Source organism: Ostrinia furnacalis, unplaced genomic scaffold (assembly GCF_004193835.3).
Source record: "Ostrinia furnacalis isolate ACB-3 unplaced genomic scaffold, ASM419383v2 OfSCF1146, whole genome shotgun sequence".
NCBI lineage: Eukaryota > Metazoa > Arthropoda > Insecta > Lepidoptera > Crambidae > Ostrinia > Ostrinia furnacalis.
Genome location: NW_021131385.1, coordinates 17,545 through 40,013, shown reverse-complemented (window position 1 = coordinate 40,013; position 22,469 = coordinate 17,545). Strand labels below are relative to the sequence as shown.

General features: G+C 36.8%; 1 protein-coding gene across 1 annotated transcript; it reads right to left on the bottom strand.

Moving 5' to 3' along the window:
* Positions 1-238: 238 nt before the first annotated feature.
* Positions 239-22,469, bottom strand: CPR33 (cuticular protein RR-1 motif 33). The gene is made up of 4 exons (XM_028302718.1): positions 22,040-22,469; positions 11,710-11,843; positions 11,233-11,404; positions 239-670 (listed from the first exon to the last, which is right to left on the bottom strand). Exons 1-4 carry the CDS (start codon positions 22,043-22,045, stop codon positions 518-520), a joined length of 465 nt encoding a protein of 154 aa, XP_028158519.1. The 5' UTR covers positions 22,046-22,469; the 3' UTR covers positions 239-517.

The following is a 22,469-nucleotide window of genomic DNA, read 5'->3' as shown; positions in this document are numbered from 1 at the left end:
CGCGGACCACTAGGTACACTAAACGGTCGTTAGGAAGACATCAGTTGCCAAAACACTTTAAAATATCACATGTATAACCTAAAACCACATTTTATTGTCCTAAGACGCCACAAAGATTTCAAAAAGAAGTCAGGTAACAAAAAATACCCCATCAATCTTATCTATGTAAGTTGACAAGTAAAACAAAAAATATGAGAATATATTTTATTATAAACTTTAATAAATCTTAAACATATTGATTAAATCTTAACGGCTATATCTAACTATTGTAATGGTATATTTAGCCAGATCTTTTTACAATCTTTCAGTCTAAAATCAGCTTAGCCTAATAATAATACTCTAAATGTATACAGATTTCGTAGCAGCTACATCGAATAACGATTTATTAATTAAGGATTTTACAGAAAATAACTTCTTACATCAATCTCCAACGTTTTGGTATGCAAGTATTTTGTTCTTAGTAATAAATGGTAGAGTCGTATATGAGTCAAAATATATTTCGTGATTCTAGGGGCTTTTAGAACCGTCCTTTATTCTTAAACGGTGCAGGTTGGTACTGGGGCTGGACGTTGGAGGAGGCTCCGGCGGCAGTGGGCGGCAGAGACTTCAAGTATTCGAGGGCCTTCTGAATCGCCGGCGGAATCGGCGGTGGTGTGGGAAGATGTTCTCCCTGGAAAAACAAAAAATAATATAATTGAAATAACGATAACTAAGTGATATGTCGTAAGAATGAAACATTAGTTTCAGTTAGAATCTACAGTGCATAATAAATAACAAAACTCAATTAAATTCAAAACTTAGATTGAAGCTTTTCAGTATTTGAATTTCATTTCATTGCATGCATAAGGTTTAATTCATAGACAGGAGAAATATGACTGAAATTGAATCCAGTTTTGAGCGTTGTTTTGTTATAAAGACCGTGGCCTACACAGTTTACTATCAAAGTCATTTAGTTTGATGATAAACTTCTATTTAAAACTGTAGTCTTTAGGATAAAATTGCCAATCTTTGCCATCTAGACAATCATGTCTAGATGAATAATACCAAAACTAAAATGATAGTAGGTACCTACGAGTATTATGGCTACTTTTCAAGTTGGCTTTAATATATTTAATATTTCTCTGTTAACTGGTGACATTTAAAGTTCACGTTTCGATATTTAGTTAATTACACATTTGTTAACAAAATCGAATGATGTCCTACTTTTGGAAACATTAATACGGTAAAGCCCAGAAGTCACGCACCCATCACGCGTCGCTCATCGAAAAGCCGCACCCGATCGTTACCAAAACCAATTTGAAATTTACATTTTTGTCAACAGTGATATATGAGCCCGTGATTTAAATCAGATGTTCGGGTTATGTAAGTCAGCTGCCGGTTTGCCAATGAATGATCGTTTGCTGCAACACTGAACTTTAAGCATCGAAATATCCCGATCGATTGCTTCTCAACAGTGTTAACGATATTTCTATCAATTTTAGTGCGCTAAAAGAAACACTAGCTTTAACCATGGGGTCAGGTGATCAGGTCAACGTTTGATATTTGTAGCGACATTTGTGCATGTGTTGGCCAACTCACATGCGCCTGAGCACGGGCCTTCCTTAGACGGTTTGCGCAACCGTAGATGATTCAGGCGCGATTCGCGATCGCGATACGTACTTTCCAAGCAATTTGCGATATATGCCAGGACCGCTCCCACTTTAGTCTGCCATTAATCTTTTTAGTGATTCATGTAAATATGTTCATAGTATAGTTTAATAAGCGCGCATTACTTCATCATTGTAGCTTAGAAATCTTTTAGTTCACCCATCAATAACTAAAAGCTTTATGAAAATCCAACTAAATATTTTTACTCGAATGCTTTCAAGTTTACGTTATTATTGTTGTCCACGTCCAAGCTAAACACTGAGGCTTCATAAATAGTTGTAACAGGTGCACTAATAGTTCTAATAATTATTATTGTTGTTTGATAATTGTGCAATGATACATATTTTTAAAGTAGGTATTTACATGAAGCCTTATTGTTTATAGATAGATATATTTTTTCTCAGATATAACAAGTTAGAAGGTAGAAGAAGGCATTTAGTGCAAATAATATAAGTCAATAGAGTTTTAGTTGAACAAATAACTACTTATTACGTTTGTCTTTCTATTTTAAGACCATTCTTAGAACATTGCTATAGTTGAGAAACAAAACCTAGATAGGTATGTAGTTGCAAGTTATTAAATAATCTGGCATTTACATAACCATATTGCCTAAAGGTGTCAATCAATCTCTTTATATTATTAGGCCTAACAATGAGGTGTCCAGTGTTGCGTGTGGGCAGATTCATTTCTTTGGTGATATTTAATTGCTCAATTGTTCTTCAAAGTACGATGACACAATATAATTTACTTCCGCAAGTATTCACAAACATTACTATGAGGTCTCACAGTGCGCGTGGACGCACAGGGTGACTCACGAACCAATCAAAGAGCTCTATTGAACTGTGCGTTCGATTTGCTGCTTCACTTAAGCAAGTAGCGTTTGTGAATACGGTACTTTTCCCAGGTTCGATAAAGCTCTGCCACACTAACCATTGTGCAGACAACAAACCAACATAATATTTGCCAATTTATCTTGAACCTTGTAGTTTGGATAAGAAGTTTATAATCGGTAGTCGTTTTCTGTTAGTTTAATATGCTGTTGACTCTACATATGATAATAATGTTTTATTAATAGACTTGCTCGTAAATAACGCTTATTGCACCGTTTTAGAATCATTTAATTTTTCCATAAATAGTTATAATTTTCGCACAAGTCCAGAAAAAAGTGTCCAAAACACTTTAAAGATTTGTTAACTAAGTAAGTAATCCAAGTTAAATATGGTTTAGATTTTATATATTAATATTAAATAAAATAAAATAAATAAATATTTGTGGTGTAAATCACACAGAAGTTTAAAGTATTATTCGCGCCAATAAAGAATAATTATACATACAACTTATGAGAAAAACACGTGCTGAAAGAAACTAGAACTTATTCCATTGGAATAAAAACTTTAATATTTAATAACTTATTAGAATAAAATCTTAGTCATGATGACTTTTTGAATCGGCCTTTGTTTTCAAAAGTTCATTCAGATGAAATGCAAAAAAATGTCGTTTAAATAAAGTATTTCGTATACTTAGTAGGTCAATGCTGATTACGTTGTATTATCTAGATTTAGTGTTGTTCATCCGAGGTTAGATTGAACAAAGAACGGGTTTAAGTCTCAATATATTAACATAGATAACCAATTGACATATAAAAGTGTTTTTTAAAATTCCCATTATGTAGAGTAAAAAATGACCTAATTAGAATAAAAATATGTGCACTAAATAGGTCGTGGTTCTGTATATCAGTATTTAGTGTAGATTCAAATAGCATTAAGTCAAACCATGGTTATAATACAATAATAACACTTGATATAAAACGTGATATCTTAGAAAATAATTTAAAAAAGATTTTAAAGAGAAAAACAAAATTCAAAAGACCTTCTACTTGGAACAGTAACTTTAAATCATATCACAACCACAGTACCTCTAGTAGGAAAAACTTTCGAGTTCGTTTCGTTGCGTATTCAAAGTGTCATCGAAAAATTTTGTATGAAAAATTAAACAGCGCCCCCTATATTATAGCCGCCCTAGGGGGCGCTGTTTAATTTTTCATACAAAATTTTTCGATGACACTTTGAATACGCAACGAAACGAACTCGAAAGTTTTTCGTACTAGAGGTACTGATAACATAACACTGCTATGTTTTATCTCGTCTACCTCTTTAATATCAACTATTGCGTATCGCAATATTTTTTTAGCACTAGCCATAAAAAATCTCATGCCTCAATAATCTTTATTGGTACTTTAACATCTGTTAAATTAATTGTAAGACATAAACATTAACTGCGCTGGATTCCGTGAATACGTTATGTGTTAAGGTTTTTATATCGCTTCGGTATACGTGATATACCAGAGCAATAATATATCATTAAAGTTATTTTAGGTTTTTTTCAACGAGTTAACTAATTTTTTCTAACATTTTAAAACAATTTTACTTCCCATGAAAACTACATTTTTACTATTACTATCATAATAATACATAATACTATTTTTATCATAGGTTAAATGCACTACTATTAGAGCATTATAGCATAATATAAATCATTACCAGTAGGTCTAGGATGCGCGCCGTGATAGCATAATCAATCACGCCATTTTATCGATTTCACGCGATAAGCCCATACATTTGTCATCTAAAATCATCGATAAGATTTTATCACGGCGCGCGTCCTAGCCCGAATGGTTTCATCAAAGAATTCTTTGATATAAAAAATATCGACAGACCCAAAAAGCTTTAAAACTATAAACAGAAATAATAGACTTTAATAGAGACAAAAGTCAAGGCTCTATTACCTATANGACGCTTGAAATTCGGCAAGCAGGTACCTTAGTAAACTTAAAGCTTAGTTATAACAGGATATTGCAAAATTCTTAAATTAAATTAAGTTAGCGGGAAAAAACATTTGTATGAAAAAATCTAAACCGCGTAAGGTAGATGAAGGGGGTAAAACGGGATCCAAGCGTACGAAGTCGCGGGCGGCCGCTAGTATGTAATAAAACGATAATCCCAACTTCCCAACCAATCCCAACTAATATTATAAATGCGAAAGTAACTCTGTCTGTCTGTCTGTCTGTCTGTCTGTCTGTCTGTCTGTCTGTCTGTTACGCTTTCCCGCTTAAACCTCGCAACCGATTTTGATGAAATTTGGCATAGGGATAGTTTGAGTCCCGGGAAAGAACATAGGATAGTTTTTATCCCGGTTTTTGAAACAGGGACGCGCGCGATAAAGTTTTTCTGTGACAGACAAAATTCCACGCGGGCGAAGCCGCGGGCGGAAAGCTAGTAGTTTATTAATAAGCGCGCATTACTTCATCATTGTAGTTTAGAATACTTTTAGTTCACCCATCAATAACTAAAAGCTTTATGAAAATCCAACTAAGTATTTTTACTCGAATGCTTTCAAGTTTACGTTATTATTGTTGTCCACGTCCAAGCTAAACACTGAGGCTTCATAAATAGTTGTAACAGGTGCACTAATCGTTCTTATAATAATTATTATTGTTTGATTAATTGTGGAATCTTACATATTTTTAAAGTAGATATTTACATGAAGCTTTATTGTTTATAGATAGATATATTTTTTCTCAGATATAACAAGTTAGAAGGTAGAAGAAGGCATTTAGTGCCAAATAATATAAGTCAATAGAGTTTTAGTTGAACAAATAACTATTACGTTTGTCTTTCTATTTTAAGACAATTCTTAGAACATTGCTATAGTTGAGAAACAAAACCTAGGTATGTAGACGCAAGTTATTAAATAATCTGGCATTTACATAACCATCTTGCCTAAAGGTGTCAATCAATCTCTTTATGTTATTAGGCCTAACAATGAGGTGTCCAGTGTTGCGTGTGGGCAGATTCATTTCTTTGGTGATATTTAATTGCTCAATTGTTCTTCAAACACAATATTGTAATTAACTTCCGCAAGTATTCACAAACATTACTATGAGGTCTCATAGTGCGCATGGACGCACAGGGTGACATACGAACCAATCACAGAGCTCTATTCAACTGTGCGTTCGATTTGCTGCTTCACTTAAGCAAGCGTTTGTAAATACGGGTGTTACTTTTCACTGAAAGTTCGATAAAGCTCTGCCACACTAACCATTGTACAGACAACAAGCCATTATAACATTTGCCAATTGATCTTGAACCTTGTAGTTTGGATAAGAAGTTTATATCTAATCTGATGTCGTTTTCTGTTAGTTTAATAAGCTGTTCTCTCTATAATGATAAATATATTAGCTCTTATTGATATCATTTTCGCACTAGGTAATAATGCCGTAGGTTATATTTTAAATTTACCCAGAAAAGAGTGAGAGTTTTTTGAATTAAGTAAGTAATATATTCGTTAATATTGTTTATGTAATAGTTTTTTACATGATGTCGTGCCCTGCGTGCCCAAATAACTGCACGCACAGGAAGATTTAATGAAGGGTACTGACAACGCCAACGCCACTCTTGTGGCGGAGTTTTGGGCTGACGCTGTGTAGGATTGTTGTCGACACGACAAGAAGAAGAATATGGTTTACATTTTATATTTGTTATGTATATCACACAGATATTTGTCAAAAATACATCAAGGAAGAAAAAACAGACACCCCAATAAAGACTAATTTTTTTTTTTTTTGAAGGGACGCGCGCTGGTAGCTTGAGGAGCTTTTCCAGCTTCACCGGGCAGAGTGGCGAGTACAGAAGGTACTCTAGCCGTTTGGCGATCGTCGGTGCGCGTGCCGACGAGGCCGAGTGTGGGCTTCGAGAAGCGAAGCCCAGGCTCGTTGATATCTTCATTTTAATTATTTTAATTTTCATACAAATCGGATTTTATAAAATTTATTCTGTATGAAAATTAAAAAAAAATTAAGTGATGATATTAAATTTCTGACTTCACCATACCATTTATATGACCATGTTAACATGGGCTAGTGTCGGCTCATATACCCATTTACCTAACACCCTGTAGATACGTGTTGAAAGAAACTATGACTTATTCCATTGGAATAAAAACTTTAATATTTAATAACTTATAGAGACGAATAATCTTAGTCATGATGACTATTTGAATTGGCCTTTGTTTTCAAAATGTTCATTCAGATGAAATGCAAAAAAATGTCATTTAAATAAAGTTATTTCGTATACTCAGTAGGTCAATGCTGATTACGTTGTATTATCTAGATTTAGTGTTGTTCATCCGAGGTTAGATTGAACAAAGAACGGGTTTAAGTCTCGATATGGCAATATATTAACATAGATAACCAATTGACATATAAAAGTGTTTTTTTAAATTCCCATTATGTAGAGTAAAAAATGACCTAATTAGAATACAAATATGTGCACTAAATAGGTCGTGGTTCTGTATATCAGTGTTAAGTGTAGATTCAAATAGCATTAAGTCAAACCATGGTTATAATACAATAATAACACTTGACATAAAAAACGTGATATCTTAGAAAATAATTTAAAAAAAGATTTTAAAGAGAAAATTACCATAGTTAAGCCAGAGAAAAAAATTCAAAAGACTTGGAACACTAACTTCAAATCATACCACAACCACAGATAACATAATACTGCTATGTTTTACCTCGTCTACCTCTTTAATATCAACTATTGCGTATCGCAATATTTTTTGAGCACTAGCCATAAAAAATCTCATGCCTCAATAATCTTTATTGGTACTTTAACATCTGTTAATAATTTCATTGTAAGACATAAACATTAACTGCGCTGGATTCCGTGAATACGTTATGTGTTAAGGTTTTTATATCGCTTCGGTATACGTGATATACCAGAGCAATAATATATCATTAAAGTTATTTTAGGTTTTTTTCAACGAGTTAAGTTAACTAATTTTTTCTAACATTTTAAAACAATTTTACTTCCCATGAAAACTACATATATTTTACTATTACTATCATAATAATACTATTTTTGTCATAAGTTAAATGCACTACTATTAGAGCATTATAGCATAATATAAATCATTACCAGTAGGCCTAGGATGCGCGCCGTGATAGCATAATCACGCCATTTTATCGATTTCACGCGATAAGCCCATACATTTGTCATCTAAAATCATCGATAAGATTTTATCACGGCGCGCGTCCTAGCCCGAATGGTTTCATCAAATAATTCTTTGATACTTTGAAAAAATATCGACAGACCCAAAAAGCTTTAAAACTATAAACAGAAATAATAGACTTTAATAGAGACAAAAAGTCAAGGCTCTATTACCTATGCCGGAAGGCATGTTAACCTTAGTAAGTGTGATGGTATGTTGTCCAGTTTTATGGATCATTGCATTGCATAATTGGTGAAATACAGTAATGACGCATCCTTTTTTGGTACGACAATCGACATTGCAACCGAATTGCCCCTTGAGGCCATTTTGTTGTGTCATTGTACGTGTATAATCGGAATGTATAAGTAGTTGATGATTAATGAAAGATACACGAATTGGTAATCTAGTTTAAAAAGAAAGTTATATATTTTTTAAACCATAGGCTCTTTGGCCTGCACCTGACATGATGGAAAGTGACAAACCAGAAGATGGAGCAAAAGCTTAAAATCTTTAACCCCCATAATGAAAAACTTTCGAGTTCGTTTCGTTGCGTATTCAAAGTGTCATCGAAAAATTTTGTATGAAAAATTAAACAGCGCCCCCTATATTATAGCCGCCCTAGGGGGCGCTGTTTAATTTTTCATACAAAATTTTTCGATGACACTTTGAATACGCAACGAAACGAACTCGAAAGTTTTTCGTACTAGAGGTACTGATAACATAACACTGCTATGTTTTATCTCGTCTACCTCTTTAATATCAACTATTGCGTATCGCAATATTTTTTTAGCACTAGCCATAAAAAATCTCATGCCTCAATAATCTTTATTGGTACTTTAACATCTGTTAAATTAATTGTAAGACATAAACATTAACTGCGCTGGATTCCGTGAATACGTTATGTGTTAAGGTTTTTATATCGCTTCGGTATACGTGATATACCAGAGCAATAATATATCATTAAAGTTATTTTAGGTTTTTTTCAACGAGTTAACTAATTTTTTCTAACATTTTAAAACAATTTTACTTCCCATGAAAACTACATTTTTACTATTACTATCATAATAATACATAATACTATTTTTATCATAGGTTAAATGCACTACTATTAGAGCATTATAGCATAATATAAATCATTACCAGTAGGTCTAGGATGCGCGCCGTGATAGCATAATCAATCACGCCATTTTATCGATTTCACGCGATAAGCCCATACATTTGTCATCTAAAATCATCGATAAGATTTTATCACGGCGCGCGTCCTAGCCCGAATGGTTTCATCAAAGAATTCTTTGATATAAAAAATATCGACAGACCCAAAAAGCTTTAAAACTATAAACAGAAATAATAGACTTTAATAGAGACAAAAGTCAAGGCTCTATTACCTATACCGGAAGGCATGTTAACCTTAGTAAGTGTGATGGTATGTTGTCCAGTTTTATGGATCATTGCATTGCATAATTGGTGAAATACAGTAATGACGCATCCTTTTTTGGTACGACAATCGACATTGCAACCGAATTGCCCCTTGAGGCCATTTTGTTGTGTCATTGTACGTGTATAATCGGAATGTATAAGTAGTTGATGATTAATGAAAGATACACGAATTGGTAATCTAGTTTAAAAAGAAAGTTATATATTTTTTAAACCATAGGCTCTTTGGCCTGCACCTGACATGATGGAAAGTGACAAACCAGAAGATGGAGCAAAAGCTTAAAATCTTTAACCCCCATAATAATAAAGTTACTACACCCTAGTTGAACTATTTCGTATCTTAAGATAACATATTATAACCCGAAATTATTTGCAATATCGCTCAGTATCTTAAGATGCTTAAGATATATTAAGTTCGTCGTGTGTGATGGTTCATAGGATTTCTATGGTGAGTGATATTCTAGAATATGCTCTAATATAATATATATTTTATATTATCTTCGCCGTGTGTGACGCGCTTAACTCATATCATATTTGAAAGGGCTACAATATCCTACTGGAATTGGGATTTTCAGACAGCTGAAACTTTTTCAGGAACCGCTAAATGGCCATTTTATTGTTTTATAAAATAAGTCTCAATTCAGAACAAAGTGGCTTTAACTCATTTTATACAATTAGTTGTATAAACGAGCATTTTTGTAGTTGTTAGATTTAATGGACTTGAGAGTTGTGAGGCGACCTTGATCTTAAACGATCGTCTATGGGAAATAGCCAAATGTGTATCTCTACATTTAAAATGCGTGCAACGTGAATCTAATTGGGCGTATCCATTTAGAATTGATCGTTTATGGCATAATGTATTTTGTAATCTTGAAACATCTTATAAAAAACAATATGTTTCCTTACAAAAATAATTATTTTTTAAAACTCGGATTTATTAGTATAAAGCTTAATAATTCATGCTTTACACTCTTTATTAGAGATTTTTTGTATTTCCAATCTCTCTCTATTTTTTTATTAGGGTTCCGTAGTACTGACAAGGATCCCTTATAGTTTCGATATGTCTGTCTGTCCGAGGTTTTGCTTGGAAACTATTGGCACCAGGGAGCTGTAATTTTGTGGAGGTATGTATATTAATCACGCCGACAAAAGAGTAGAATAAAATTTTGAAAAAAAATTTTTAGGGTAGCTCCCCAACATGTAAAGTGGGGATGATTTTTTTTTCATCTTCTTCCCCATCTTGTGTAATATCGTTGGATAGGTCTTTTAAAATGGCTTAGGGATTTCTAAGACCATTTTTCGATTTAGGCTTCCGTTTGCAAAATGTTGAAGGTTAAGATAGATCAGTTAGTTTAAGAGTAGGTAATTGTCGTTTTACTCATCTATATATATAAAAATGAAACCCGTTTCGCGTTGTCACGGCATCACGTGTGAACGGCTGAACCGATTTCGATAATTCTTTTTTTTAAATGTTTGTGGAAGTCCAAGGATGGTTCTTACGGAAAAAAATATTAAGAAAATCTCTACGCTAAGGCGGTACGAAGTTCGCCGGGTCAGCTAGTGTATTATAAAATTTCACACCTAATAAAAAATCCTTAGAAGAAAATATTAAAAGTGACTTCAGATGAAGTAATTGCTTGCTTCTGAAATATATTGTGGTTACGACGGACAACTACGGAACCCTAACTGCGCGTGGCACGACACGCACTTGGCAAATTTTTAAGGACATAAAAATACTCAGCGAAACGCAGCCTATAAAAATATACTATCAACTATCAACAGCATAGCAGACTACATTTTTGTTGTGAACTCCATTTAATGTCAACAACATAAGAGGTAACAATGTAATAGCTCGATGTACCGTTGTCCCATACTTAGATACTTAGGGTGTTCGGTAGAAGGTTAGACAAACACGCGAGAAAAAAAAATATTTTTATAAAATTTATCTAAGTAAAATTTCGAAAAAAAATTTAAACAAGAAAATAAATTTAAAAAACAGTAAGCTCACTTAAGTAAAATAAGCGAATTTTTATTCTCAAAATGACCTATACATTCACGAAGTTTGTGTTACTTTCTACCAAACACCCTGTATAACAATACCTGTGGCTGGAAGCCGTTTTCGTCGGCGATGTAGGTGAGGGCTATGAGCTGGCCCTCCGGGGACTTGTAACTGAACTTCCCCTCAGCCACCTGCACCTCCTCCCCCTCGCCCTTGCCGAAGTTTTTGACGTACCCCGACTCTTCCGCATTGATCACGTTCCCAGTTTCGTATCTGAAATGGGAAAGCAAAGCAATAATCTCGGATTTACAAGTATAAAGCCTACGTTGGAGCAGTTCTCGAGTGACGGCAACGGGCCGAAAGGCGTAGTGTGGGCAGGGCCGACGATCTGGTGAAGGTCACGGGAAGAACTTGGATGCGGATCGTTTTGAAAATCCTTGGGAGAGGCCTTTGTCCAGCAGTGGACGTCCTATGGCTGTAATTATGATGATGTTGACATCATTGATTTCCATTATCGCATCCAGAGCCTTTCTGCTACCTTTATGAGGTCATCGGATTTTATGACTTTTATAACTTACAGCCATTTATAAGTTCCATCCACGTTGGGTCCGTCGGTTTCGAAGCGGATGATCGGGATCTGGTCGCCGGGCGGTTGCTGCGGCGCCTGCGCACCCAGCGTCGACGCAAACGCGGCCACGAGGAACAGTGAGATCTGCAAAGCGCCAGGAGAAACAATTGAACATCAACTTGCAAGCAACAACGCATTCTTGTGAATTGATAGCAAAAGCCTTTTAAGGCGCCGTAAAGGCTGTTTGGTAAAGAATGTGGTAAGTATTCTATGAATGTCCAAAATAATCAAAAGCACTTTCTAAAAGCCTGTACCTATTTGGAGAAAATAAATAACTACCACATAAAAGTTTGGACATTTTAAAATTTTTACGAGATCAAGTGGTTTTCAGTAGGGTATTAAAAATGCCAAAGGACAGCGAAATTGAAATTTGAAAGTAAACGTGCAACATGGCATTAGATTATTTTTGATGCAAAATAGTATTTCATTATACATAAAATAAGATGCCACGGTTGTTGAGCTTGATGCGCCGTCGCCTCTAAAAACTTATTGTAGCCTGCAAGTAAATCACTTATCGCCGTGGAATGTAAGCAGGTACCTATACCTACCTATTCACTTCTTTCTGCACAAAATTCGAATTCGTTTTCTCGATTATCAATCTCAACGAATTATAGAACCAAACGAATGTTATGAATACTTCGTCACCAAAATGATTAACTCTATTATAAATACAAGTGGTACAGTAAATTATTCAAAGCCCCAACGTAATCCATGTAACGTGCGTGCATAGTTCGCGGAAATACACTTCGCGCGGAAGAGCGAAAGTCGACTGCTAGTAGGGTCACCATTATTTGGAATATTTAGAAATAATTGCGGATCGAGCATTCCTTTTTACTAAGTAGGTAACTTGTGAGTAATAGATATTATTTCTGTATCGGACACGACATTAAAACTGTCGATTAAAAGAAATATCTACCAAAGTGAAAAATGAATCTAAAACGTATTTTAAAAAACAGTAACTGAGCTTTTAACGAGCACATTTACCCGTTCTGAATACAATACTAGATCCATAAATATTTTCTGAAATTATTATGGCGTGGTAACCCTACTAGCAAGCTCTGTGCATTTCACCGCGAACAATAAAGCGCGATAAAGAAGACGTGCTGAAACCACACACCGCATTTTGTAGTTTATGTGACAATACTTGAATATATGCATATATTTTCACGAGATTTCCCCCACGAGGAGATTATAGTACCTATATTACTATAGGATATGGGAGTTTGATAGTAACGTGGTTAATAAACTTGAACGTAGAGGGTCCACCAGTCTTTAAAAAATATATGAAATACCCTCCCTTTCTATTTATGTAGTTTCGAATCTTCGAATCTGTCTGTCCAAAAACTTTAACGCACGCGATTTAAAACCCGAAATAAAAACTATCCTATGTACCTCGGTATAGGTACCGAGACCTAAACTACTTCAAACTGTCTCTATACCAAAATTCATTTAAATCGGCTCAGTAGTTTAAGCATGAAAACGTAATAGGAACAGGATAACTTTCGAATTCATAAAAATATTAGTAAGGTAATAATAATCATCATCATCATCATCATTTCAGCCATAGGACGTCCACTGCTGAACATAGGCCTCCCCCAATGATTTCCACAATGGCCGGTTGGTGGCGGGCCTGCATACGGGAATAATACGTTACTACAGGTACACTTTTCAAACAGATTTTATGACACTTACAGGTTGAAATATGTATGTACTTAAGGCTTGGTATTTCTGCTAAAGTAGGTATTTCGCGCTGTCAAAATCTGCGCGCGCAATTCTTCGCCGAAGACAGCGCGCCAAAGAGCTCCCGCCACAATTTCCAGCTACATAGTATAGAAATACGCAGTTGGTTAGGTTAGGTCGACTTCCTTCCCTTCAAGCGTCACACTCACAACACTTTCTAATACAAATCATATCCAAGTGATACAAATTAAAACACCTTACAGACTTTTTGGGAATATATTCTAGAATCGAATAAATATGAAATATAACTGCAGAAGTAAACACGGTTCAAAGTGGCCGTGGCGTCGCCTGACCTTCTGGAAGTTCTGCGCCGGCTTAAAGAATTTCAAGATTACGTCACCCGACCTATCGGTAGGCCCTTGGAAGCTTGAGCGACTGGAAAAACATTTTATGATAAGTTACTCTTAGTAGCGATTATTTAGAGCTTGGATAATAAATTATAGTTGTTGCAATTCACGAAGCTTTGCATGTGGTTAATAACATTAATCAGTACACGCATTAATTTTGTTCAGTCTCTTTGTTTATTAATAAATAAAAATATCATACTAAAATTGCAGAAACATATTTGTTTGTATTGGTCTGGGTGTATTCTTTCTATAATATGTATGACGTATGTACGGGGTTCTGTATCGAAAATTATTATGAGCATCACACGCGGTTACCTGCTTACCTCTGTGCACTCATGGGAGTTTAAGCAGAGGTCCCTAGAGTTTGACTTTGAGCTTTGTTTATAGTCATTACGAAGCAGACTGATGGGAAACTGCACTGTCTTGAATTCGAAAGGGCAATTTGACGGTGTTAGGGGAATTCTAGGAATAAATACAGAGTCTCCTCATTGAGATTGAGACATTTCAATTTGAGATTTCACTTGACATTGAACACAATCTGACATGGAGTTTTCAAACACTTGTAAAAATAAAAAGTAATTAAATCAAAGGCACTAAGTAGTATTGATATCAACTTCGAAGAAAATGACTGCCAAAATTACTTTCTACCCGTTCCACACGTCTTTCATGAATTATATTAAGGAATTGTTAAGCTAAATTTCAAGTAGATTGAACCAAGGAATCACTTTGTCCCATACAAACTTTGCCCCCTTTTTTCACCCCCTTCATTTCATGACCCCATTTCGGAAAATCTTTTCTTATGAGATGCCTACGTCATACAAAGAACACACCTTCCAACTTTCAGGTCTCTACGATATCCGTCAGTCATTTAGGACAAAGCATTTTCATTAGTTGTCCAATACTCTATCGTTCCAGGTATGTCATTGACAGGAGGGCGCTACTATCTTAATGGGTTATTCATTAGTCCCAACTTTATGCCACTTGACATTTCAGAATCGTTTGACTTTAGATACCTAAGTGATTTGATATTCGGAGTCTTTTAATGAAATCAAGTTCTGAAATAACTTGAGGTGTTGTACCCGATCAAGCTTTTCATTGCAGGACAGTTAAATAGTTTTATTATTAGTTTCTTCTCTAAGTCTTAATTTGTCAGAGTAGGTAAAGGCTCCATGAGAGCAAAATTTAGCTTTATAATAGTTTTTAATTTTTTTCTTGAAATATTTGACGCCTTGTAATCTCTTGTAATCTCTCGTTAATATAGGTCCACACAAATAAAGAATGTTTGACTTCGACTTTAATAATTATGCTCTTACATAATTATAAATAAACTAGCTTTCCGCCCGCCGCTTCGCCCGCGTGGAATTTTTTGGTTTTTATATAACTTATTACACTCAGATATAATGTGGCTTTCTATTGGTGAAAGATTTTTTAAAATCAGTTCAGTAGATCCCGAGATTACCCCTTACAATTTAACAAATATACAAACACACAAACTTTACCTCTTTATAATATTAGATTATAGATAGGTAATTTGAAACCCTATTTTGTTTTATTCTTTTTTTTATTTTAAATATTTCACGATCCAAACTAATATTTACTGTAAGTAAATGCTAAATAGTAAATATTAGTTTGGATTGTGAAATATCCTACTAATATTATAAAGGCGAAAGTTTGGATGTCTGGATGTCATGATGTCTGGATGTTTGTTACTCTTTCACGCAAAAACTACTGAACGGATTTTGTTGAAACTTTACAGTATTATTGTTTATAACCCAGATTAACATTATGACGATATGTGGCAAATAAATTTCAATAAATAAATAAGACGTGTCTAAAAGCGCCATCTATCGTCATTGGTTAAAATCTACAGCACTGGACAAACTACGGTATGACGTTCGTAAATATTCATTCGGGGGAAACCGTGAAACGCCATCTATCAACATGGGTAAAATGAGGTAAAACATCATATCTAACGGGGGTAAAACGAGGTCCACGCGAACGAAGTCGCGGGCGGCCGCTAGTTTATAATAGGTAGCTTTCCCTCCGCAACCTTATTGGTATTCCATGTATGTGTCTTTTAACTGAGTTCTGTTAAACATTTCATGTAAAATTTGTCCAATTATAACTCTATTTACATCTGCATCTGTAAGCAAGGATTCATGTTCTCCAGCCCAGATGCCGAGTAAACAGAATCGTCTTTCAGTGACGTGCAGCTGCCCCTATATTTGACCCACTGACCTAATTTTTTATTATTTATTTGTGTCAGTGTGCTCTTCTAAAGAGTGAAGACGATTGTATGTAGGTACTATTAAAATGTAATTTTAACTCATTGGTTTTGTCTCATATTTGAGGAATGTATCATGAGTAGAGTCTTAGTTTAAAAGGATGCCAACGATTTAAATTTCAATAGGTAGACAAAATTCATAATTCTTAATTATCAAAAATTTTAGCTTTCTCCAGTAACACTGATGTTATTATACTGTGACTCATCAAAGTCATCATTGTCAAAAATATTGACAAATCGCGAACTGTCACGACCAAAAAACTGACACGCGTCCGTCCTCCGTAAGCGCCACCGCGCGACTGATTGAGATTGTCCAAGCCGTCATGGGCGATTTTTTCCACATTTTTTAACATAGTAACTAAATAAGAGCCAATATAAAAATTTCATCCGTTAAAAGCCCTCAAGTTATTTCTGAACTTTAGTTTAGTAAAAGATTCAGAATCTCAAATCGCTTATTTAAAAAATAAAACCATAAATAGAAAACGAATAGAGGTAACTTTGGGAATTTATTCTATCGAGTCAACTTCATCAAATCGTGTTTCCATCCGTTAATAGCCCTAGAAAATATCCTCAACTATGCCCAAATAAAATCTTAGCCTTTAATTTTACTGTTTAGTACCTCAAAAATCAAAAATGAAAACCTCATTTTCGCCATTTTCACTGCTACCCGGCCTTAAAAAAGGATTAGGAAAGAAGGAGTAGAATATCTTAAAGACATTTATACAATTACTTACTATTAATACACCTGAATAAGCTCGGTCTGTTGCAATCTATTTAAGAGATTGACAAGGATTCAATGAGGTACTAGTTATCTTGACGTTTCCTTAGTCGATATCGTCTTTAAATGGGATTAAGCTTATTCATTATAATATTAGCGCAAGCATTACGAGCATGTATGCATTCATTATGCATATTGCAATCGCCAAGATCTTTGTTGGATACTTCGTTGCGGTAAGTTTGTAACATGAAGAAACCTTGATTACAAAACTTTTACTGAATATTGAAGTAGTAAATTGTGTTTTTCTAAAGGGGTTTCTCGGGCTAAACCTTCCGTAATACCTACAAAAGCTCCATTTTTTAGGGTTCCGTAGTGACAAGGAACCCTTATCTGGTACCTGTAACATGAACACATTTTTTTTGGTGCGTATTTCAGACGAAAACTATTATAAACCTACTACTTTACATATATTTTGTGAAAGGATTTGAGTCTCTGTTATCAATTTTATTTTCACAATAAAAGTATATAATCATTTAGCAATAACAATCAATAAATCAGAAACTTTGGAATATAAAAATAATAGGTACTTTATTTTAAGATGTACTACGTGGAAAGGACGCTATTTTCTTCATAAAGAGCTTTTAATTTGTGTAGGTATTTTAATGTCTTTCCTGGTTAAGAAACTGCCCTTAAAATATGAACATTACAAAGAATTACTCATCTCAAGAGGATGAGATGCATAAAGATGTTATCTTTACCGCTATCAAAAAGCACGTCTGCAGATTGTCAGTTTGAGATGTGCGGTTGAAAAGTAAATACTTGTATGTAAATACACGTCATATCTTACACCAGAACGTGACGGAGGAGTGCAGAGAACATTGTCGGGAATCCAAGAGGTAGGCGAACCGTGACCCGACAACGATCGCATTTGTGTGCGAAATGCACTGGCTTGCCTTTTGCGAATGTTGAGCGTGACGACTTATGACCTGAGCTACCTAACGATGATTTGCATGAAAGCAGAAGAAATTTATAATATAATTGGACACCATCGACATGCCCGTATTTTGAAATAATCCTACCACAATGTAGCTGATTCCGTGGATTTTATAAATATTTAAATTGCTTTGTTCGAAGCTAAGGAGATAAATCTTGAGGTAAAGCTTTCGCGGCATTTAAGTTCAAAGAGGATTCGGTTACTAGACTCCCGATAGTTCACAAAATAGATCACTTTTAGAAAGCGGGTCGCTGGATTTCTTCAGTTCCTTTAGTACGGGACAGCGATATTCGTCAGTACCTATTATACAATATTAATTTTATACCGCCTACTTTATTTTTAGTTAAGCCCTAAGGTTGACTTGAGGAAAATGCCGAAAGGCATTAAGTCCGCCTTATACAATGTTTTATGAGCATTTAATTTTAAAATAAATAAATAAATATTTTTGTTCACTTTTTTAGCTGCAGTCTTAGGCTGAATTGCACCACCTAATTTTGACCGTAACTATAACGTTAACCGGTGTTTTTGTATGGAATTTGACAGATTTTTGACGTTTTTCAAAGTTAAAGTAAGATGGTGGTGCAATCCAGCCTTACAAAAGTAGGTAGGTACTTAGCAATAATAGCAAAATAGCATCTATCAAAATTACATTCATTTTGCAGTAGGCAAACAGTCCCTGACTTCATATCCAGGGCCGGATTAACCATCTCGGGGCCCCTAGGCACAGCTCGTTTTGGGCCCCCCTTTTTTTTGTCGCGGAGGAAATGATTTACGCACCGTCACCACTACCGGGGAACAGGGTGGTGTGTGGGACTCCTGGCGCCCTAAAAAGGGAAAAGGACGGGGTATACCCACTAAAACCTCCGCGGCGTTCCGTCGTAGCCCGAGTGGGGGGGTCGCGAGCATCCGGCCGTAGCCTTAGACTTCCGCGATACCACGCTACAGTGACAGCTCGCCTACACGGCAGACCCTACACGCCCCCGCATCCCCGGCCTGCTGGCCGCCACCTGGGGGCAGAGTAGAACGGTCGTACAACCGCCTTCTCCGGCCCCTTCTCCGCCTGCGGAGCGATGGGGCGAGAGGATCGTTCTCTCGCTCGCGCTCCGCTGCCTCCTTCTGAAGGATGACCTCTTCGCAAAAGGAGGCGACCACCTTATAGCATCCTTCACTTCCCAGCATGGCGATGACCAGGCTCGGAAGCGAAAGATCCCGGCCCACGACCGCAGTGAGGACACGGCGCTGCTCCTCCCAGCCTGTGCCGACCGCGAGGGTGTGCTGCACCGTGTCATCCGCCGCGCCACATTTGTGGCACACGGGGATTCCTCTCGCCCGATTCTTTGCAGGTACGAACCGAAGCAGCCATGCCCGGTCAGCACCTGCGCCAGACGGAACGTGAGAAACCCGTGCGGTCGGTCCAACCATTAGTCCAGAACAGGACCAATGGCGGCCAAACTGCGCGCGAGTCATGTCTTCGTGACGGCGCCGCACCGTTCCGGGGCCGGGCGCTTTCCACGCGCCTTCTGGTCTGCCATCCAGTGATAGATGACAGACAAGACCCCAGCTTCTAGTTCCCAAGGAGGAGTACCAGCGAGGACGCACGTCGCAGCGTGCCCTACCGTGCGGTAGGTCCTTGCGATCCTCTGTGCTATGGCCCGCTGGGGTCTGCGCAGAAGGGCAGCATTCTCCCTCTTGTTGAGTGCGTCCGCCCAGACTGGGGCGCCATACAGCGCCATGTTCCTCAGAACGCCGGCATAAAGTCGACGACACCTCGTTTGTGGCCCTCCCAAATTCGGGAGGAGCCAACTCAGTGCGCCGGCTGCCTTGAGGAGGCGTAGCGCTAGCCCGTTGAAGTGCGGGCTAAAATGCCACCTCCCGTCAAGCGTGAGGCCCAGATATTTCATTTGGCCTTTGACGTCAATCCTGGACGTCCTCAACGCGTCGGGAGGGGCGCGCTGGCGAGGCCCCAGAAAGAAGAGGGCCTCAGTCTTCTCCAGCGCGACTTTCAGACCGAGGCGTCGTATTCTGCGAGCGATTAATGTGCCGCCCTCCGACGCCAGCCGTGCCGCGGCCCCAAATGTCTTCCCCGGGCAGTGACCAGAGTGTCATCCGCATAGCATGTGACACACATGCCCGCGAGAAGGACGCCCCGGAGGAGCCAGTTGAGGCCTAGGTTCCACAAGAGTGGACCGAGCACTGAACCCTGCGGAACCCCGCTGGCTACACCGCGCCGTTTGAGCTGGCCGTCTCTGTTAACATACAGGACTTCGCGGTCCCGTAAGTAATCGGCCAGCAGCGCTCAAAGGTACTGAGGCACTCCGTGATGTTGAAGTGCCTAGAGTATGGTGGAATGAGGGAATTGAAAGACCATTGAAAGCGTTGGCTATATCGAATGATACAACCAACACACCCTCAGCCCTCTCCCTAGCCTCCGCAGTGAGGCTTTTTAGCCTCTGAAGGGCGTCGAACGTCGACCTGTCATGTAAACCAAAGCAGTACCTAATGCCAACGTCACGAAAATTAATTAGGTTCCACAATATCAAAATATGACGATTGATAGTGTAAACCAAAATAAGGCGAAGTTTTGAGGTGGTTTGAGTTTTGTTGCATAAAAATAATCTTTAAAATTTTTTTTTCATTTTTTTATCGGGAGTGCTGGGCCCCTGGTCATAGTGGGCCCCTGGCCATAGTGGGCCCCTAGGCACTGGCCTAAAGTGCCTTATGGATAATACGGCACTGTTCATATCAATTGACAGTACTTACTAAACGTTTTTGATAATAGGTATGACTTAAATTTATGTTAGTTTAAGTTTATATTTATGGATATATTGTAGATAGGTACTTAAGTGTCATTCGCATGTAATAAATATAAATAACCTAAGACATCAGAAGGTGCAATAACAAAAGCATTCCAAGTTTAAGGTAATATCTTAAATTATTTTAATTTACTAGCAGCACATACAGGTCACGTGCTTTTTGTCCCAAAAAGTAGTGACAAGCCGAAGCCCTGAGGTAGAGCATCACGAGGGCTATCCAAATCACCCCTATGTATGTTCCGCGATTTCTGAAAGTTTTCGAGAAATCTCTCTAACAAACTTGATAAATCAAATGAAAGGAAAACCATAAAATCATTAATTATTTTAATTATTTACAGAAAATTGTATGGTATAATCTTTGAAATGCAGTTTTCTTTCTTTTCAAAAATTAAGGAATGTTTTCTTTGAATAAAATTTTCTATCTACAGTATTAAAAGTACTTTCCCTCCAGGGTGGCATTACAAAATTCCACCCTGTATATTATAAGCTTATTAATAGGACATATTACAGTAAAAACACTTTTGAGGCTGTCATCAGAAAATAATCATTAGATTAGAATTTTAATGGTAATGTAATTGCTATGCAAAATTACCGGCAAAGGTTAGAGTTCACAGTTGCATTTCCCTAATAACCTTTACGTATGGGCAAGACATTTTAAGGTGTTTACCTTCTTATTTAACTTAACCGATGGATGTAGCAATATTTCAAAACAGAAGATTCATCAACTATGCATCTCTAGTATGAGTATGGAACGTTTAGTATCAATTATTTTTAGTCTTAGATTTCGAATATTAGTTATTAACATAGTCATCATGGAAGTCAACTAATAACTACAAATTAAAATCGGAACAGTATGGAATTTTGGATATTATAAGAAAAATTAAAACACGGTTACTAAGTTAGTGTTATATTACGTCTTAGGTTGCCTATTGGCAGATATGGTCGTTGACGAGTGAAAACCTCGTAGGTAAGTCGTTTTTTTACCAAAAACACTTTTTAATTTAAAAAGTAGAAAACCTCTTAACGCACATTATGAGTTCACCTATATTCGAATGGGATGATTGTAGTTTCATCTATCGCGTCCCATCTACTCGTAAAAATATTCAGGAGAGGGTTCTTTGTCTCTCCTGAAAAAAATTGTTTTCGATACTCTCGAGGTTTTCACTCGTCAACAATGATATAGAGCTCCTTAAGTAAGTACTGCTATCAGTAAGGAGTTCAACAAGTTGTAAAAACTAAATTACTATTTCCAACTACCACTAACTACTATCTGGATGAATCCATGAAATAGATACCTACTAGGTATTTCGTTAGATTAAAAAATTTTAAGCTTGTACCCTAGCCAGGTAGTTAACTTAAATAATATAAAAATGCATTATCTCACCATCATTTTGCAAAGGGCTGAGATGGCTGGTTGCTGGATGCAGTCACAGGCACAAACAGTACGGGTGTGTGCTCAGTGACACTGCATGGTGTTTATATACCGGCTTGTTTACCTATGAACTTCGTGCGACCCGTGAGTGCATCCCGCCAATGCATCTCGCAAAACCTCGCGAAAACAAGCTTATGCGCCGCGGATAAAGTGTAATATCGGGAAATTATCCAAAAGTCACACAATGTTTACAAATCGGTGCGAGTATTTAAACAAGTAACTTTAAAAACGCGTTTCTCCTAGATTTTAAACTCAATCATCAAGACTGAAGCGATTTTTGTGCAATAGTGATCGATTGTTTGTTCATTTCAACAATTCCACTGCTGGACAATAAGATCACCAGACTGGCCTCACCTCACCCAAAGATATTTCACAATAACCG